Raw genomic sequence first — 17,608 nt, forward strand, 5'->3', positions numbered from 1 at the left:
CACATCAGTCAGAGCTCTTATCACGCCACCTAACTAGGTGTCGCCTCCTGAGTGGGCTGAAGCTCTCTGATCCTTGGTGCCCAGAATAGCACCCAGTGCACAGGGAGTTCCAGGAAGGGTGTACACATTAAGTCCAAGGCACACTAGATACCATTTGAAGCAGAAACAAGGAGAATGAGGTGGATGTCTGTTACTGTCAGGGGCAGGGGCAGGTCTGGAGCTGTTCTGGGATGCTCTCTCTGTGAGGCTGTGCCCCTCTCTGGAATCGAGCTCAGAAAGCTCGTTATCTGGCAGGAAGCTGATGCTAATGCTGTTTGGCCCTTGTGCTGTTGTTTGGGGATAAATATGTCAGCACATTAATAACTTCATCTAGACTCGATGACCAGGGATGGGCTGGGGGGAGTGGGTGGCAGAGGGTCAGAAACCACAAGGAAGCTGAGTCACTGAGAGAGAAAGCAAGTTGTTCAAGGTTACACAGACTTAAGTCCAGGTCTGGCTCCAAACCTTCACTGTATACATTGTTCTCAGACTTAAATTTGCAAGAGTCTAAGGACTGTTTGGCTAATTTAAATTTAATCACGCATTCTAAAAATATATACTTTATTTATTGAGTGCTTATTGAATGCCAGCACCATGCTAGGCATTTTATACATATGTATTAAAGCTAATTTGAAAAACAACCCTGCAAAGCAGGTATCATTAGCCATATTCTTTGGATAAGATCAGTCTTAAAAATCTAGCTTGGTCCCAGTCCAAATCCCATGCGGTTCTTTCCGACTGCACATGCTACCTCCGAACCCATCCTCTAAATCTCCACCTGTTATTCCATGAAACTCAACTGCAATGAAATGATAAGAATCATAAACCACCAGCATGGGCATTTTCCAGGCAGAATCTCTGTCACGTACTGCTTCTGCGAGCCAGCAAACCCAAAGGAACGAAATGTTGCAAGAGGACCCTTACACACAGAAGTCATTTATGGAAGACAAGACTGGAGCGAGCTCACAGAGCAGTGGAAATGAGGAGTGAATTTATGAGGCTGAGGACCGAGGCTACTGGGCGGGGGTGGACGGGGAGGAAGACCTGAAGGAGAGCCAGCAGAGGGGCACACGTTGGGTCTAAGGGACCACATGTGAAATGGTGTCCTGGAAAACATCAATGAGACTGAAATCTTCTTAAGGAGTCATTAGGCTCTGAAAGAAAGGTAAACTTTTCTACCTGTAAGGACCATCGTGTAGAGGTTAAATTCCTTCCCTTTTCTAAGGCAGCCAAGAGAATGAAAATCCGACTTGGGGTTCGTAAGGACAGTCACTTGGCTCAGCAGCGCTGCTGGGCTCACCCACTTTATGCATAAGCAGATGAGGCATCCAGCCCACCACGGCTGCTCCCCGGGGAAGACTTGAAGGAGGTGAAATGATGCCAGCTCTCATCCAGGAGGGGTTCTGGCTGGCTGGCAAGGCACACGAAACTAACATGAGCTAGGTCTGGAAACTGACAGAGAAGGAGCCCAGGGATTTTGGTTTTAGCTCTGCAGGGTGTGCGCCCCTGCGTGCGTGTGAGCATGTCCGTGCGTGCGTGCATGCGTGTGTGTGTGTGTGTGTGTGTGTGCAAGGATGTGGGGGTACACAGGGGTGGGGAGGAGGGGCCTTAGAGAACAGATTAGACTGGTAGTGTGCTGGGCAGAGCCTTCCTGGGCAGAGCCTCTAGCTTCTTCTTTGATGTGTCACTGGGTAAGTCATTGTATTGAGTAATCACTGAGAACCTAACCCATATCAGGCCCTGCCCTAGGGATACTGGTAGACCCTGACCACATAGAGTTCACAGCTTGGCAAGAGAGAGGCAAGATTACAACATATTGCTCATATACCACAGAGCTTGGGAGAGGCCTTGGAGCCATATCTGGTTTGAATTGGACTCTGCCACTTACCGATGGGGGGATGCCGGCAAGGATTTTCACTTTTCTGAGCTTCAGCTTCCTTATCCAGAAAATGGAACTAGTAATACTTTCTTTACAGTTTTCATATGAACCTTAACTAAGATAATGGTTGTAATGCACTTAGTTCAGTAGTTGGTACACGGTAAGCACTAAGAAATGGGTGGCTCTTTAAGTAACACTCTATCCTTGTAAGGAAACCTCTTTGGATGGAAAGGGGGCTTGAGGCAAGAGCTGAGGACTTGGAAACGGAGCTCCTAGATTTAATTCACACTCTGCCACCGCTTAGCCGAGTTACTTTGGACAAGTCATTTCCTTTCTCCAGCTCTTTGCTATCAGTAACACTAGCAATCACCACCACCATCATCACTACTATCATCCCCCCAAGACTGGAAAAGCCAAGTCCCACTGGGTCCAGAGTTGAGGACACCGTTGTGTGGGGGGTGGGACATATAACCCACGCTCTTCCAGGCCATAGGCATTTGTCCCAACAGTTATCTTACACTGTTTGTCACGAAGGATTATCCCATGAAGGAGGCTAGATTTCAGGAGGAATTTCTGAGCTGAGATTGGAAGCCAAGCTGCTGGGAAGGTGGGGGTCTGAGTAAATCCTTACATAAAATCTGACTTCACTGTTTCCACAAGCATAACCACAGTGCTGAGGAACTCGTCAGCTCACATTTCATGACAGGTTGGTCGCTGAGTGCAGGGCATGTTGATTTCAGCTGCTTTCACTAAATCCTGCTCCCTGGGCCAAACAGCGACACATCTCTTCATCTCGGAAGAGGTGGTCCTCCTTCCTATGAGGGCCCAATGGTGATTTCTGCCAACCCCACAAGCCACAGTTGGTGCCGACGGGGTGAGCTGCTCGCCTGCAGCTCCTGACGGGAAGGCTCTGGGCAGTGTCTGTGCCAGGCCTGCCAGGCCAGGAGCCAATAACACGCACACTACGCCGGGAGCTGCCTCTCACCGGGGGTCCCAGTCGTGCCAGACGCGGTGTCAACCACTTTACCTCCATCTTCTCACTGAATCCTTACCACAATCCCATAGGTGATTTTACCATGAAGGAAACTGAGGTGGCAGGGGTCGGGGGGAGGTTAAGCAACTTGCCGAAGCCATTCTACTAGCAGGGAGTAGATTTTCTGAGGCAAAGTCCAGTGCCTGTCCCACCACCTTGTAGCTAACCCCCGGACATAGAGACAGCCCCCCAGCTTCAGCGGCATCCAGTCAGTAAGGCAGTTCTTGCTCACCTTTGTGGCAAAAACTCGATAGCTTTCAAACAGCTCCCACTGGCTGAAGTGCCCTCGGAAGGGCAGTAGGAGCGAGATGCGAAGCGCTCACTCTAGCCAGGCACTATTGGATGCACGTACATACGTTCTAGAATTTGACGGTCGCATGAGCTTTGAGGGAGACATCATTATCTCCAGTTTTCAGATCAGGAAACTGAAGTCGAGAGAAGCCAGTACCTTGCCAAGGTCATACAGTTAGCACGTGGCAGTGGCGGGACCGAGGCCAGCAGGTACCGCGGATACAGGGCGGGTGGCAAGAGAGAACCACCTTCCAAGTGCCTTCACTCACCTTCAGCCTGGCTTCTGGGGGGAAGCGACAGCTGAGGAGAAACAGTGGCCCGTGGAGAGGCGACACGGAGTGCTGGGCCGCAGGTGAGGCCCGGGGCCCCAGGCTGAACGTTGGCCGCCAGCCTCCTCAGGCCCTGGTGTGCCTTAGGCAAGGCTGGCAACCCCCTGAGCCTCGAGGTGATGTCCTACCTGGTCCTGGTCCCCCTGCCCACGGGGCTGTCACTGTGGGGGTGCGCATGCGTGTGTGAAGTATCTCTGTAGGCTGGGAAGCACTCGACAAACACAAATTGCTTTTACTATTGCCAGGGGAGACAGTAATTTTGAAGCCATCTTTGAAATTCCTGGCCGGGTTGGCAGTCATGACACTGTTTTTGTCAACTGTAGGTTGGAGCTTTAAAAACTATAATCCACATTTCTGAAAAGGCATATTTCATCTTGCCTCTATCAAATGTCTTCATTAATATCAAGGGCTCTCATCAGTGGCTGTTTTAATCATAATCATAATAGCAGATAACATTTACTGAGCCCATATCACAAGCTGAGTAGCATGCTAAGTGCTTCTTTAATATCATCTTAAATAATTCACCACATGATAATTTTCCAAATAATAACCCCAGAAGGTAGGGACTGTCACCACCTCCATTTTACAGCTCAGAGAGGGGAAGGAACTTGCCCAGAGTTATAACTAGGACCAGCGTTTGAACCAAGGTTTGTTGGGCTCAGGGACGCTTCTCATCACTTGGAACTCCTCTGCCTTCACACACGAGGCCACACACACGTTTGACACTAGTTATGGGGAGTGGTGTACGAGGAAGGGAGGATGACGAGCTCTCACAGTTCTATTCAAAGTCCCTTCCAATGGGTCTGCCATGTCCTTTTACAGAACCAATGAAAGAATACTTAGTGATCTCACCCAAAGTTATACCTGCCTCCGTGAAAGGCTGTACAGTTTCATCGGGGATTAACAATGCACAAACAGTTATATACCTATCATAAATTAGCTTTGCGGCCACATAACAAACAATACAACCCAGTGTGGCTTCAAGAGGACCATTTATTATATTGCTATAAACGGAGCTATATAAAAAGAATTATTCCTAAGATCCTATGCGTCTGTGTTTGCAATCATGTCTTAATGCGAGCTTTGCAAACAAGGATACAAGTCCAATTTAGACTGCATGTTGCACACCAATTCTCCATTTAATGGGGCAAGGTAGTTCAGAGTATTCCAAAGGCACAAATGCTGCATGGATCTCATTTTTGCCAAAGGCCTCAGCCATCTTTCCTGATCACAAAAAGGACTGTTAATATGCAACATAATGAGTTCATTTGAGCTGCACTTCGTTTACAGTGTGGCGTGGTAAAGAAAGTGATTTAAGTAAAAAAAACCCAAAAAACCACAGTGGGGGATGCTGCCACTTTTTAGCTGTGTGTCCTTGGGTGGGATTACTTAAAAATTTCCTGTGCCTTAGCTTCTTTATCATTATTTCTCTTCATTTGTTTATTTGCTGTCTCCCTCAGTGGAAGCTCAACAAAGATTGGGACTTTCTTATCTCTTTGTTATCTCTGATTAGAAGAGTGTCTAGTACATAGTAGGTATTCAGAAGTATTCATTGATTAAAGTATTATGTAAATCAGTGAAACAGGGGTGAACTGAACACTACAGTGAAGAACACATTCAATCATGTGTTCTTTCATGTGTTTATTATCCATTCATCAGTATTTATCAAGCAGCTGCTGTGGGCCAGGCCTGTGTTGAGTCCTGGGCATGGAGGGTGAACAGATACGTTTGCCATCTTCATGGAACTTACTGGCTAGCAGAGAATCTGGCCAGAATGTCTGGTGGGGATCAGGTCACAGAGAACCCTAAATAATACACTGAGTTCAGACTTTATTCTGATGAACGAGTGAAACCAAAGAGTTTGACAGCTGGGACCTGATTCCCCCACGTTTTTTTAGAGAGGTAGGGGGAGGAAGGGGAGGGCAGAGGGAGCAAGAGAATCCCGAGCAGCCCAAGCAGCTGCTCCTGCTGAGTGTGGAACCCGACCTGGGGCTCGATCTCACAACACGGGGATCACGACCTGAGCTGAAATCAACAGTCAGACGCTTAACCGACTGAGCCACCCAGGTACCCCTGGACCTGAGTCCTTTAAAGCCTCATCCCTGCAGGTCTTACCTAGGCACACTGTTCCCTAGGGACTTGCCTCTAGGGATGACCACCGTAACATGGGAGATGAGATTTCAATCTACTATTCTAATTCACATGGTTATAGGACAATGTTTTCACTCTCAAGGCACCACTATGGAAGAAATGATGTGAAGATTAATTTCTGAATCTTCTGCTGATCCGAAAGTACAGGTGCTGAAGGATGGTGTTCAGGGGAAGAGGAAAAGTAACATCCACCCACCCCGCACCCCCCCGCTAAATGACCAGGAACAGGGTCAGATCACTGACGGGGAATGAATGGCGCGCATGTAATGGCGGAAAGCTCCTACCTCCCGCCACACGGTGCCCTTCTCCCCACACTTACCGATAGAACAGTCATGTCCTGTCCAGCCTGGGTCACAGCTGCAAAGGCTGGTGTCTGGGAGGAAGGTTCCGTGGCCTGAACACTGGTCCAAGCACGTGGCCCTGGGCGTCTCGCAGTTGGTGCCTCCCCATCCCACGGAGCAGTGGCACTCGCCTCTCACACACACCCCCCGGCCTGAGCACGTGGGGTCCATGCAGTCCACTGTGACACGGAGCAGAGAGAACAGAGAGAACACAGGTGAGCATCTGACCAGTGAAGTGGTGAAGTACTATACTTCGTCGTGGAGGGGCTTCACCCTGGTAAGAGGACACAGACTTCCTGTGGAGAGGCCACTGAATAGAGTAAAGAGGAAGAACTTGGATGAACAGTAGACCTGGGTTCCTGGCTTGATAGGAGGCTGACTGCTTACCTAGGGGAGGTTCCCTTGCCTATAAAATGTGGATACAAAATCCTACTTCTTGGTTTGTAAGGCAGAGTAAGAAATGCATATCAAGGGGCACCTGGCTGGCTCAGTTGGTAAAGCATGTGACTCTTGATCTCATGGTTATGAGTTCAAGCCCCATGTTGGGTGTGGAGCCTACTTAAAAAAATAAAGAAAGAAATATATATCAAGTGTTAGCATGGTACCCAGCACCTGCGGCACCTGTAATAACTACACCAGTTAGCAGACAAGACTTCATTTTGTCCCCTTCTGTGTATCCAGCTCCTAGAAAGGTGCTCAGCACAGAGGAGGTGCTCAAGAAATCTTTGTCGAATAAACTATTATTGTTTACCACTTCACAATACAGTCTTACCATGAAGGTGGGACTAAAAGAGATTCCTTAATTGAAAAGAGAATTTATTTTGCATTTAAATTCCATCAGATGTTATCATCTTCCCAAAGTTCTTGTGACTGACACAAACTTTCAAACCTCACTTTCCAGAGGGCAAACATTTCAATGACTATTCAAAATGACATGCACTGCCATGAGAGACTCTGGACTCCAGGAAACAAACTGAGGATTGCAGAAGAGAGGGGGTGGGGGGGATGGGGTGGCCGAGCGATGGCCATTGAGGAGGGCACGTGACGTGATTAGTACTACTATATGCTGGCGAATTGAACTTAATAAAAAACAACAACAACAAAAAACCCCACAAAATTATATCCACAGGCTTTACACAGCTTCTCCTCACATAGGGGGTGAACTGTATAGCTGTGGCTCATGGCCAAGCAACCCCTGTAGGGCTCCTAGAGCCCCAGGTCAAGGTGGTCTCAAGAGACCAACCCAGAAATAGAGAAAGGAGAATAACATGTGGGTTACCTGCTCTGTGCCTGCACCATAGGATGCGCTTTACATATATCCTCAGAATCAGGTTCTTCCATAACCCCGTGAAGTACAGATGAGGAAATTAAGGCTCAGAGAGGCAAGTAATTTATGCCGGATCATACAGTTAACCCTGCCAGAGAGGAATCTGAAGGTCTATCGGATTCTGAAGCCAATATGTGTTACTGGGGTTGATTTTCCTAAATCAAAGCTTTAGGTACGGGGCTGCACAAAATTAACAGAGACCTCTAATCTTCCGTAAAGCCCTGCACAGAAAAAGCAGAAGGAGAGTACTGAGGGCCAACTTATCACATGGCTTCAGTTCACATGGAAAGTGCAAAAGGCAGCAGAGAGAAGACAGAGTTGGCAAAGGCCGGTCCAACTCTACCAAAAAGTTGTGAGATCTGTCTTTCATTTTAGGAAGGCAGAGGATTCCCATTCCTCTTGCAATTGTAAGGGAGAATGGTGTCCTGGTAGGGCCGCCATGTGCAGCAGCTGGAAAAAGGGTTGACGGTGCCGTAGCGAGTGTGGTCAGCTTCCTCCAGGTAGCCCTCCAGAGGAAGCCCTGTCCTCCACAGGAAGGAACTTGGCATCCGATCTCGGAGGTCCTAGGTTCAAGGGTCACGGGACAAAGGCACTGGTTCTAGGACTACTGTCAAGTCACGTACCTCCTCTGAACTTCCCGTGTCAAAATTATCTAACAGTTGCTAATGAGGACACTGAGGATTTGGAAGGACCGTGTGAATGATACACTGTTGCCAAGAAGTTACTTTTCCATCCTATCAGGACCTTCAGTGGCATGACTGGGGTAACCTGGAGAGAGGCGCTTTTACTTTATTTATAATTCAGGCATGATTTTACTTCATTGATTAATTAAATTTTATAACCCCACATATTTGACTTTTGCAGAAAAGATGGGGAAACCTGGCCTTGGTACGTTAAAGTCACAGACACAAATGGACAGAGACTGTACAAATGGCCACATACTGGGAACACAGTGTCTGTCTGAGGGCCAGCTTATCAAGATAGCTCTTTTACTTTTTAGGTCTTGAAAAGGAGTTCAATTTAATGACCTAAATGAGACATCAGAAGGTCAGAAGTCAGGAGCAATCATTTGCTAAAAACAGAATCCTGGGAACAACAATAGCAACAACAATAATAATAACAACTAGTACTGATGTAGTCCCTCTTCTGGGCCATATTTTGCTATTCAACCATTTACCTCCACAGTCTCATTTAACTCTAGTGACAATTCTTTGAGGTAGATACCATTACTATCCCCATTTCACAGATGAGGAAATGAAAGCATAGAGAGGTTAAATAACTTGCCCAAGATCACACAGTGGTAAGTGGAGGAATTTAAATTTGAATCACTCTTTCCTGGTACACATCTCTTGCTATTTCTTCTGTAATCTTACTGGTTCAAAAATACACACATACATATATACAGACCTAAATGGTTAAAAAATAGAAATAAAAGCAAAACAAACCAAGAAAAGAAATAGAACAAAGTGGAGAATTAGTAAAGCCAAATGAAGGCAAAGAATCTTCTCTCGCAGTCTCTGGACACCACTTCATGATGGTTAAAGCATGACCCATTGGAGTTCCTGGTAATTAAAAATAATAAAAATAATAAGTGATATATTTTCATGACAAGCCTCACATCTCAGAAACTCAGAAGGATTATTCTGGCCCATTAGGCTACTATGATAATTCCCTAGATCCAGAGAGCTTTCCAATTTGACAGGAAACGACTCCGCAATTCTTGTCCTGAGGCCCATAAAGGTATTTCCCGTTCTGGGAGCGCCTGGGCCCAGGCTTCGGGGTTGACGCTGTCTCTGAGGCGCCCTCGAGGTTGAATCTATAAATCTGCACTGTTAGCGAGCAAGCCGAGAGGGTGCCAAGTTTAGCAAGAGGCCCTTGGCGTCACAGTCCTGCTCCTCAGACACAATAAGTCTGAGAGGGACCCAGGAACCAGCAAAGCGAATCCCACGCTCTCAGAAGATGGTCCAGGCAGGGAACGAAGACCAGAAGGCACTGACGACAGGACTGCACCTCAAGAGAAGGCCACTCGGGGGCGCCTGGGTGGCTCAGTCGGTTAAGCGACTGCCTTCGGCTCAGGTCATGATCCTGGAGTCCCGGGATCGAGTCCCGCATCGGGCTCCCTGCTCGGCAGGGAGTCTGCTTCTCCCTCTGGCCCTCCCCCCTCTCATGTGCTCTCTCTCTCATTCTCTCTCTCAAAATAAATAAATAAAATCTTTAAAAAAAAAAAGAGAAGGCCACTCAGCTGAAGTGGCCGAGCAGCGTCCCCGCAGGGAGGACGCTGTCCCTGCTGACCCGATACCTACGGCCATTATCTACGCCACCGTGACACTCTGCTAGAGACATCCTCCGTAGACTCAGGATCTGCCCTCGCTTTCTGGGGCCTCTGGGGTGATGGGAACCCTAAGATGGGATGAAAGTTGTCTTCCTTCTATCACACCAAGACAGTTTCACAAATGACATCTGTTTCCCTGGGAGCTGTGGGTCACACGGGGAGACCCAGCCAGCCCGTGGTGGGGGAGCTCTATGCTGAAGGAGTAGGGGAGAGGTTGGCAGGGAAGTGGGCCGAACTCTGGGTAGAAGACAGTCTAACTTAGTTTCTGCTTAGACGAGGGGCCAAACAGTTACCTCTTTTTTCCTCTGCAGAGCCTGACATTCAAGCCAAAATTTCTGGCAGAAGCTTAGCCCATTAACAAAATGAGGAGGCCTGCACGGCCAAGCTACAAACACAACTCTTCCCCCAAAATGTGCCCTGCTTCAGTGACCACACAAGCTATTAGATGCTCTTCAGGACCAAAACAGAGTGTCACTTTGCACTGCAAAAGGCCTAAGGTGTTCTCTTCTGACCCCCCCCCCCCTCCAAGCGTCCTGTTGGCACGGTTTGGGCTTTAAAAAATACGGGGCCATAAACTTCAGAAGAAGAAGAGGGAGACAGGGAAAAAATAAGCTTGTTAGTTGATGTTTTATAAACACGGTGAAACCCGTCAGAAGAGAGCTGAGGGAGGAGGAGGATGAGAGAGGAGTGGGGCGGGGTGGCGAGGAAGGCCCCAAGAAGCCCGCATTATAAACACAAGGACTGTGCAGTGACGCTTCACCAGGGAAACAGAAATAATAAAAGGAATCAGTACCACAGGGCCCTCCTCAGAAAAGAAAGGAGTCAAAACACTTCTTTCAAATAGATAACGTAAATCAAAGAGCTAAACAACTTTTTTTTTTCCCCCTTTGTAAGTAAGCCTGCCCGCTGGGGCACTGTCCAGAACCAGCTGAGCTGGGGAAGGGACAGCGGGCCCTCCCTGGCCCACAGGACATGCTGGACTTCAGGGTGGGAGGACCCCAGTGTTTCAAGAGGAATCTCCTCTTTGCTTTTCTTTTCTTCTCTGGGTCTTCACCTCAAGTGACTAAAATGCAAAGGGAAAGCAGATGAAGGTCACCATTGTCGGGATGAGAAAGCGAAGTTCCTTTGTTCCAGAGGCTGGCGCTCCTCCTTTCTCAGACAGCCCAAAGTAATCCCCATCAAAGTTAATAGGTCTGAATCAGGACCTCCAGGCACACTTGGGGTTTACAGGCAGGCTGTCTCAGAGAGGCGCTGCTTTTCAGACACTAATCCTTTCCTGTTCCCCACTCTTTGAAAGTGGGCCCATTATATTGGCTCTCTCTTTTTTTTTTTTTTTTAAAGATTTTATTTATTTATTTGACCGAGAGAGATACAGCAAGAGAGGGAACACAAGCAGGGGGAGTGCGAGAGGGAGAAGCAGGCTTCCTGCTTAGCAGGGAGTCCAATGCAGGGCTCGATCCCAGGACCCCGGGATCATGACCTGAGCCGAAGGCAGATGCTTAATGACTGAGCCACCCAGGTGCCCCTTGGCTCTCTTTTTTTTCCTTTTTCTTTCTTTCTTTCTTTTTTTTTTTAAGAGAAATGATACCTTGAGAGGGGCCTATGTGTTAAATCCCAAATGGGTTAGGAGGTTAGCTCTCCTTTGGAGCCTCTTCCATCCGCCACGAAGATGCCAGTGCCCTATATGGTGGGCAGTGGGAGGGAAGCCCATTAGCAGCGTCCACCCATTTCCAAAGACCTTGGATAAAGTGATTGGGGTGAAACAGGAAATGAGCTTCAACTGTCCCCAGACTAATACTAATTAATATAAGACCTAACATTTATGGGGCATTTATTATGTGTCAGACACTGCTTTACATGGGTCATTTCACTCAACCCTTATGATGGCCCTCTAAGGAAGGAAATCCCATTTTACTGATGAGGGAAGTGAGGCTAGTCAGTGGCACAACCAGGACTCAAACCTGCATCTGATCCCAGAGCATGCGCTCTCAAAAGCCACTTGTATATACATTGCTTGTGAATAAGACCCTTCTCGTCTACAAATCCCATGCAGGCAAGAAGAAAGAGGGCTCTGAAGTCAGAAGACCTGGGGTGGATCCCAGCCCTGCTGCTGGCTAGCCCCATGACCGCGGGCCCGCGGCTGCCCTTCCTCAGGCCACAGAAATGCCCACGTATCTCACCAGATGAGATTGCCTGGGGAAGAGCTGGCGCACTGTTAAAGTGGAAGCTCACTTGCCAGCCTCCACTACACACACTTTACTTTATGAAGGAAAGAGACACACTCACAAGCACCGATGAGCTACACGCACACACACCTGTGCTAACAGAGGGCAGAGTCTGGAGGTCTGTAACAGACTCTTACTTAAGACATGGACAGAATATGAGCTTAAAGGGGAGGAGAAAGAACCTGGGCTCGGGGGCCAGAAACACTGGGCTCAACCCCAGCGCCGCCACCTGCAGCCGTGTGACCCTGGGCAGGTCATGTGACTCTCTGAGTCCCGGTGCCCCTAACTATAAAACAGAGGTAATGACCTCACCCTATCAGTTTTGAGGTTAAATGATCTAAGGCTTCCAGGACACAGCCTGCATGCAGTGAGACTTCTCTTCCCTTCACCAACTAGGGCTCCTGTTTGCCTGTCCTCTCGTGCTAAGTTAGTTATCGCTGCTGGCGGGTGCCCGGCTCGGGGCAGAGCTGCGCCCTGCACCCTGAAGCGTTCCGAGAGGAGGCGGGCCGCCCACCCCACTCCGAGGTCCTACCTTCCTCACAGCTCTCGCCCTTGTAGCCGGGGTTGCAGATGCAGGTGCCCATGATGCAGGTGCCGTGGCTGCTGCAGGCCACGTCGATGCACTGGCTGGTGGGCACGTCGCACTCGGCGCCCTTCCATCCGCTGTGGCACAGACACCGGCCCTTCATGTACTGGCCGTTTCCGCTACAGAGCACAGGGCAGGAGGCTGCGGAGACAGCACGGCAAGGCTGGCATGAATCGATGCCTGGCGCGGCCCACCCGCGTTTGTCCCTTTCTCCCTTCGTCCTGGAGGCCGGACCAAGAGCCTCAAGTGCTTTGCCACAGTCCCCGAGTGTATCCATCTGTCTGCGTCTCTGGCTTTATTTCATTCTGGCTTAAACACATGTGGAACTGTAGGCTAGGCTGTGCCGTGCAGGGCCTGGTGAAGTTAAGCGCCCACTGAACGCTGCTCTCCTCCATCCCCCTTGTACTGTGGGTGCAGCATGGTGGTGGGGCCAGGACCCTGATGCACAAAGCTTCCATCTGTTCCTTGGTCTTACTGGAAAAGACAGCGGCTGGGCCTCCTGCCTGCCCCAATCTCCCCTCCAGCACTCTCCTGACAGCATTCCATTTTGTTCCCTGTGCCCCATCTGCAGCACCACCTGCTGTCTCTCTAACCCAGCAAAGCTCAGCCTTTCTTGCCTTTCAGGCTCCACTCAAGCCCCACACACTAGTGACCCCATAAGAGAATAGCTCAGCCCAACTTCGCTCTTTAAAGTATTACCTTCAAGCCCCACATGCTATTGCCCCCATAAGAGAATAGCTCAGCCCAACTTGGCTCTTTAAAGTATTACCTTCAAGCCCTACACACTATTGCCCCCATAAGAGAATAGCTCAGCCCAACTTGGCTCTTTAAAGTATTACCTTCCCATTCTGCCTCTTAGCATAAAGCGTTTCGTGATCATCTGTATGAAGGACATGATATAAAAATAAATTATATTGCACTGTGCAGTAAGTACCTACCAGCCTTACTGAGATACAATAAGGCTGTTTTATACATGACTCTCAAGTTTAAGTGTGGTTGGGATGAGACAGTAATTCTTGTTAGAGGGAATGACTCATCTCTTCTTACTGCACCCCATTCCCCTGGCCCCCACCTGGTTTCTTTCCTTTTAGAGGCACTCAGCAGGTAATCACTGTGGTTCCTCGGGGCTGCAGCTCTGCAATCTCAAACGGAGTCTCTTCCACATTAGGAACAACAAGCTGAAGCCCCCAAACAGCATCATGTCACAGTATTTGCTGGGCACTCTGAAAAACCACCTCTGCCTCACACTGATGAATGACTGTTCAAGCATCAGGTCTGGATTCCAATTCCAGTTCCATCCAGGGAGCTTTCCTGGTCCTCATCGTGTCCAAGCTAAGACAGCCGCTCCCTGAATTTAACCTTGCTGTAGCGTGTTTCACTTGCTCATGACTGCTTTGTCATCGTCTACTTACTTGTCTGTCCCCCCGACCAGACTGAGAGCTCCTGGGCTGGGCCTCGCTCAGTGCTCTAACCCCAGCACCTAGCATGGGAACAAGCCCCAAAGGGCACTAAGCAAACGCTTGCTGAAGGATTGAAGAGGTGGGAAGACCAAAGGAAGGAGCCATTTCAGTTTCCCAAGAGGAGTGCCAGAGCCTCAGACTACAGAGCTCCTTTGGCCTTCACCCTGTTGACTCTTCCAAGGACAGAAAGGAAGGCCAAATGCACGGGGCACATCATGGGTAGCCTTTAAGCCATCTCAGTACTGGTCATCATTAGCACTGTCCATGCCCAGATATGAGGCAACATTAGGGTCCCGTGTGGCATAAAGCAGCCCCCCACCCAATCCCTCCCCTCAGTGGTCTCAACAGAGATCCCGGCACCATGGAGCAGTAATGCAGGCCTGGCCACAAGGCCAGAGAGGCCACACTTGCGAAGTGACTGGCAAAGCCCCTTGGCACATGTCAATTATCCTTCAATAATCAAAAAACAAAATGGAACAACCTCCCCCCCGCAAAAAAACCCCCACCAAAAGCACTTGGCAAAGGCTGAGCAGTCCTCAAAATGGAAATCAGCTTTTTAAGAGGACCACCACTGCCACTTCCCCTGCGCCTAGCACAGACATGAGGTTCACGCCCTTGTGAACAACGGGGCTGACGCGGCCCCGGCTCCACCGGCAGACCCTGCTCTCGGGGCTTCCGGACAACGGCCCTGGGGGGCCCTTCTCACGGGAGACAGCAGGTGGCCCGGGGCCCTGCGCTTGCTCTGAGAAGTGCGACGTGTGCCACCCATGGGGCCGGGGGGAGTGGGGGTCGCCCGCAGACGCACAAGTCTCACCTCTGCCACAGTCGGGGCCCAGGAAGCCCAGGAAGCAGTGGCAGGTCCCAGAGATGCAGTCCCCGTTGCCATAGCAGTTGCTGGGACAATTATCCACCGACTCTGGTGGGGAAGAGAGAAGGAGAGTTGAAAAGAGGCCTTCGTTACCCAACAGAAGGCCCAGGGATCCAACCTCAGGTTAGCCAGGGCCCACACATTCGAGGTCTTCCGGCCCAGTCACTGAAAGGAACCGACAAGAGTTAAAAATTATGCGTTATTTTTACTCTTAGTGCATCTCAATTGACACTAAAAGATGTGTTCTGGAAAATGTCCGCCTGAACCAAGATTTTATATATCAAATTTGTATCTACAAATGCATTAGAAATTCTGTAGCTAAAACACTGGGGAAAACAGCATAAGCTGTCAGCGGTGCTGCTTTGTGGAGGCCAGCTTATTGGGCGAGTCTCACGGTCTTCTTACCACTTTCCGTGCTTCACATTTTTCTCATAATGGGCCGATATTCCATTTTCTTGATTTTTTCTTAGAGCTACTGGGCATTTGCAGACCTGTCTTTTCCCATGTCAGGGTTTTCACCTATTGGCCGGGTGCCCACTGTGGGCCCACCAGGGCTAACACAACAGCCTGGAAGCTGGCCTCCTGCTTCCCCTCTCACCCCCCACTCTGATTCCGTCACGGCCCGGTGGACTGAGCCATCTCTCGGGAACAAATATGATCCTGTCATTCTCCTGCTTAAAATCCTTCGATGGCTCCCCATTTATTGAGACAAAAAAATTCCAAGATCTCTCAAAGGCACTGGAGTTTTCTTTCACATTCCCTTTGCTGTACCCGCCTGCCCGGCATATGTGGTCATGCCCACTTTTGCCGGGATGGGATTTTCTCAGACTCTTCCTACTATTTTGCTATATTCTGTGTGACCTGACAAGGAAATATGGAGTTCATTTAAGAAAGATTTTAGCAAAAAAAAAAAAAAAAAAAATCGTCAATGTTTTGTAGCTTCAGGTAGTAAGCCTATTATCTAGAAAATCTGTTTATTTGGAACAGCCTGTTTCTCAATAATGCTGGGTGTGGAATAAGGGAAAGAAGCCACTCTATACTGGAGCCTTCTTTGTGCCACATGTTTCCACAAAGTTTCTCCCATTTCACTGTCACCAAATCTGCAAGCATGTATTGTTATTCCTATTTTTAAAAAAGAAAAAAAAAAAGAGGAGGCTCAGAGAAAGATGAAGTGGCCTGCTGAGAATCACAAAGATGCTGAGCCCTGGAGGCAGGATTTGAACCCAGGACTCAGGGCCTGGTCTTCTTCAGTGATGCTGTGCTCTCTGGGCCTTGAGGGAACTCACTCCACAGCAGAAGCCCGGAGAAGGAACAAGGTGACAGATCAATGGCACAGTGAGGCTGGTCTTGAAGACAGCAAAGGATCCCGCTGTAAGGTAGTAAATTCTAGGGCTTTCAGGGCTTAAAGGATCCAAAAGACCATAGCCTAATGCTCTCATTTAATAGTGAAGAAAACTGAGACCCGGAGAAAGGTCAGGGACTCACCCAAGGTCTCAGAGTGCGTCAGCAGAGTCCGAATTGAAAGCAGAGGAAGGGTTAGTCAGGTGGGACAGAGTTAAGGATTCAACGTGTTGTCTTAGCTCACAACTACAAGCCATGAAGCTAAGACTAAGGCCTCTGCTAAATGAGATGTTAGCGTCTAAGACGTGAGTCTTGCCCACAGGGAATCTGCAGCCTAACTGGGAGAAAGAGACGACAGCTGTCACCCAGGCAGTAGCACGGGGCATGGAAGAAGTAGTGCCTGGAGGTAAAGAGACCTTGTACGGGGGCCCATTCTTCTAGTATCATGCTGGGGGGGGGGGGGCTAAAACAACTTCCTGCCCCTCTCTGGGCCTCACCTCCTTCATATATAAATGAAGGTGATGGCAGAGATGATGACCCCTGGGACCGCTACCTATTCTAAAATTTTATGAGTCTATAATTAATTAAGAGAGCAACTGTGCAGAAAAGGTGTCCAGACAAGGAAGGGCATTGAGCCTTAAGAGCAACAAAGCACTTAGGGCCAAGGCAATGGTAGCTGATACGGGACAAAACCAGCAGAGGGAAGGCTTCTCAGAGGAGGTGGGCTTGAGGAATGGCTTGGGTATGGATCGATAAGGGAAAAGATGGAGGGATGGTGACGAATTCATAGTGTGGTGCATTTCCTGGAATGCACCTATTATTGACTTGGAAACTACTTAAAAAGAGTTCAAGAGTTCAAATGCGTGGTTCTTTTTGTGAATGGGTGGGAAATTCCACTCATTCGATGTTGTCCCTCTGTGTAACAAGGGCTGCGCTCTACATGAACACAGAGTTAAGAACAAGAGCGTCCAATCTAGCATGTGCTCTCCTTGCAGCTCAAAGCGGTCTGGGTCCTGGTGGAATGAGGCTCACAAGCCAGGGCCCTGAGCACCTCTGCTCTCCATTGGCTTTTCCTGGAAGAATCCATGTTCCTACGGTCTTAAAGTTATAAGTGTCCTTCTAGAGAATGACTTAGGAAGTTTCTTTCTGAATATGCTTTTAAAAATAAGAATTTTGAGGGGCCCCTGGGTGGCTGAGTCGGTTAGTATCCAACTCTTGATCTCAGCTCAGGTCTTGGTCTCAGGGTCGTGAGTTCAAGCCCTGCATTGGGCTCTCTGCTGGGAGAGGAGCCTACTTAAAAAAAAAAGAATTTGGAGTAAAATTTAAGGCAAGATTATTTTCACTTTAAGCTACTGGCTGGTGGTCCAACTGGGGAGGGTGGGTTCCACCTTCAGCACCACAGAAGG

The 17,608-nt window shown here is 48.9% G+C and overlaps 1 protein-coding gene across 1 annotated transcript in view; it reads right to left on the minus strand.

Annotated features, from left to right (window-relative positions):
- The window catches only part of TENM4 (teneurin transmembrane protein 4), a 366,208-nt gene that overhangs the window by 124,964 nt on the left and 223,636 nt on the right, over positions 1-17,608 (minus strand). The window contains exons 9-11 of the mRNA XM_021704752.2: positions 14,808-14,909; positions 12,480-12,674; positions 6,042-6,242 (exon numbers count right to left, since the gene is read on the minus strand). Of these exons, the coding sequence (XP_021560427.1) occupies positions 6,042-6,242; positions 12,480-12,674; positions 14,808-14,909 (498 nt within the window). The remainder of the gene's footprint in view (positions 1-6,041; positions 6,243-12,479; positions 12,675-14,807; positions 14,910-17,608) is intronic.

The sequence above is a fragment of the Neomonachus schauinslandi genome, chromosome 11 (genome assembly GCF_002201575.2).
Source record: "Neomonachus schauinslandi chromosome 11, ASM220157v2, whole genome shotgun sequence".
Taxonomy (NCBI): Eukaryota; Metazoa; Chordata; class Mammalia; order Carnivora; family Phocidae; genus Neomonachus; species Neomonachus schauinslandi.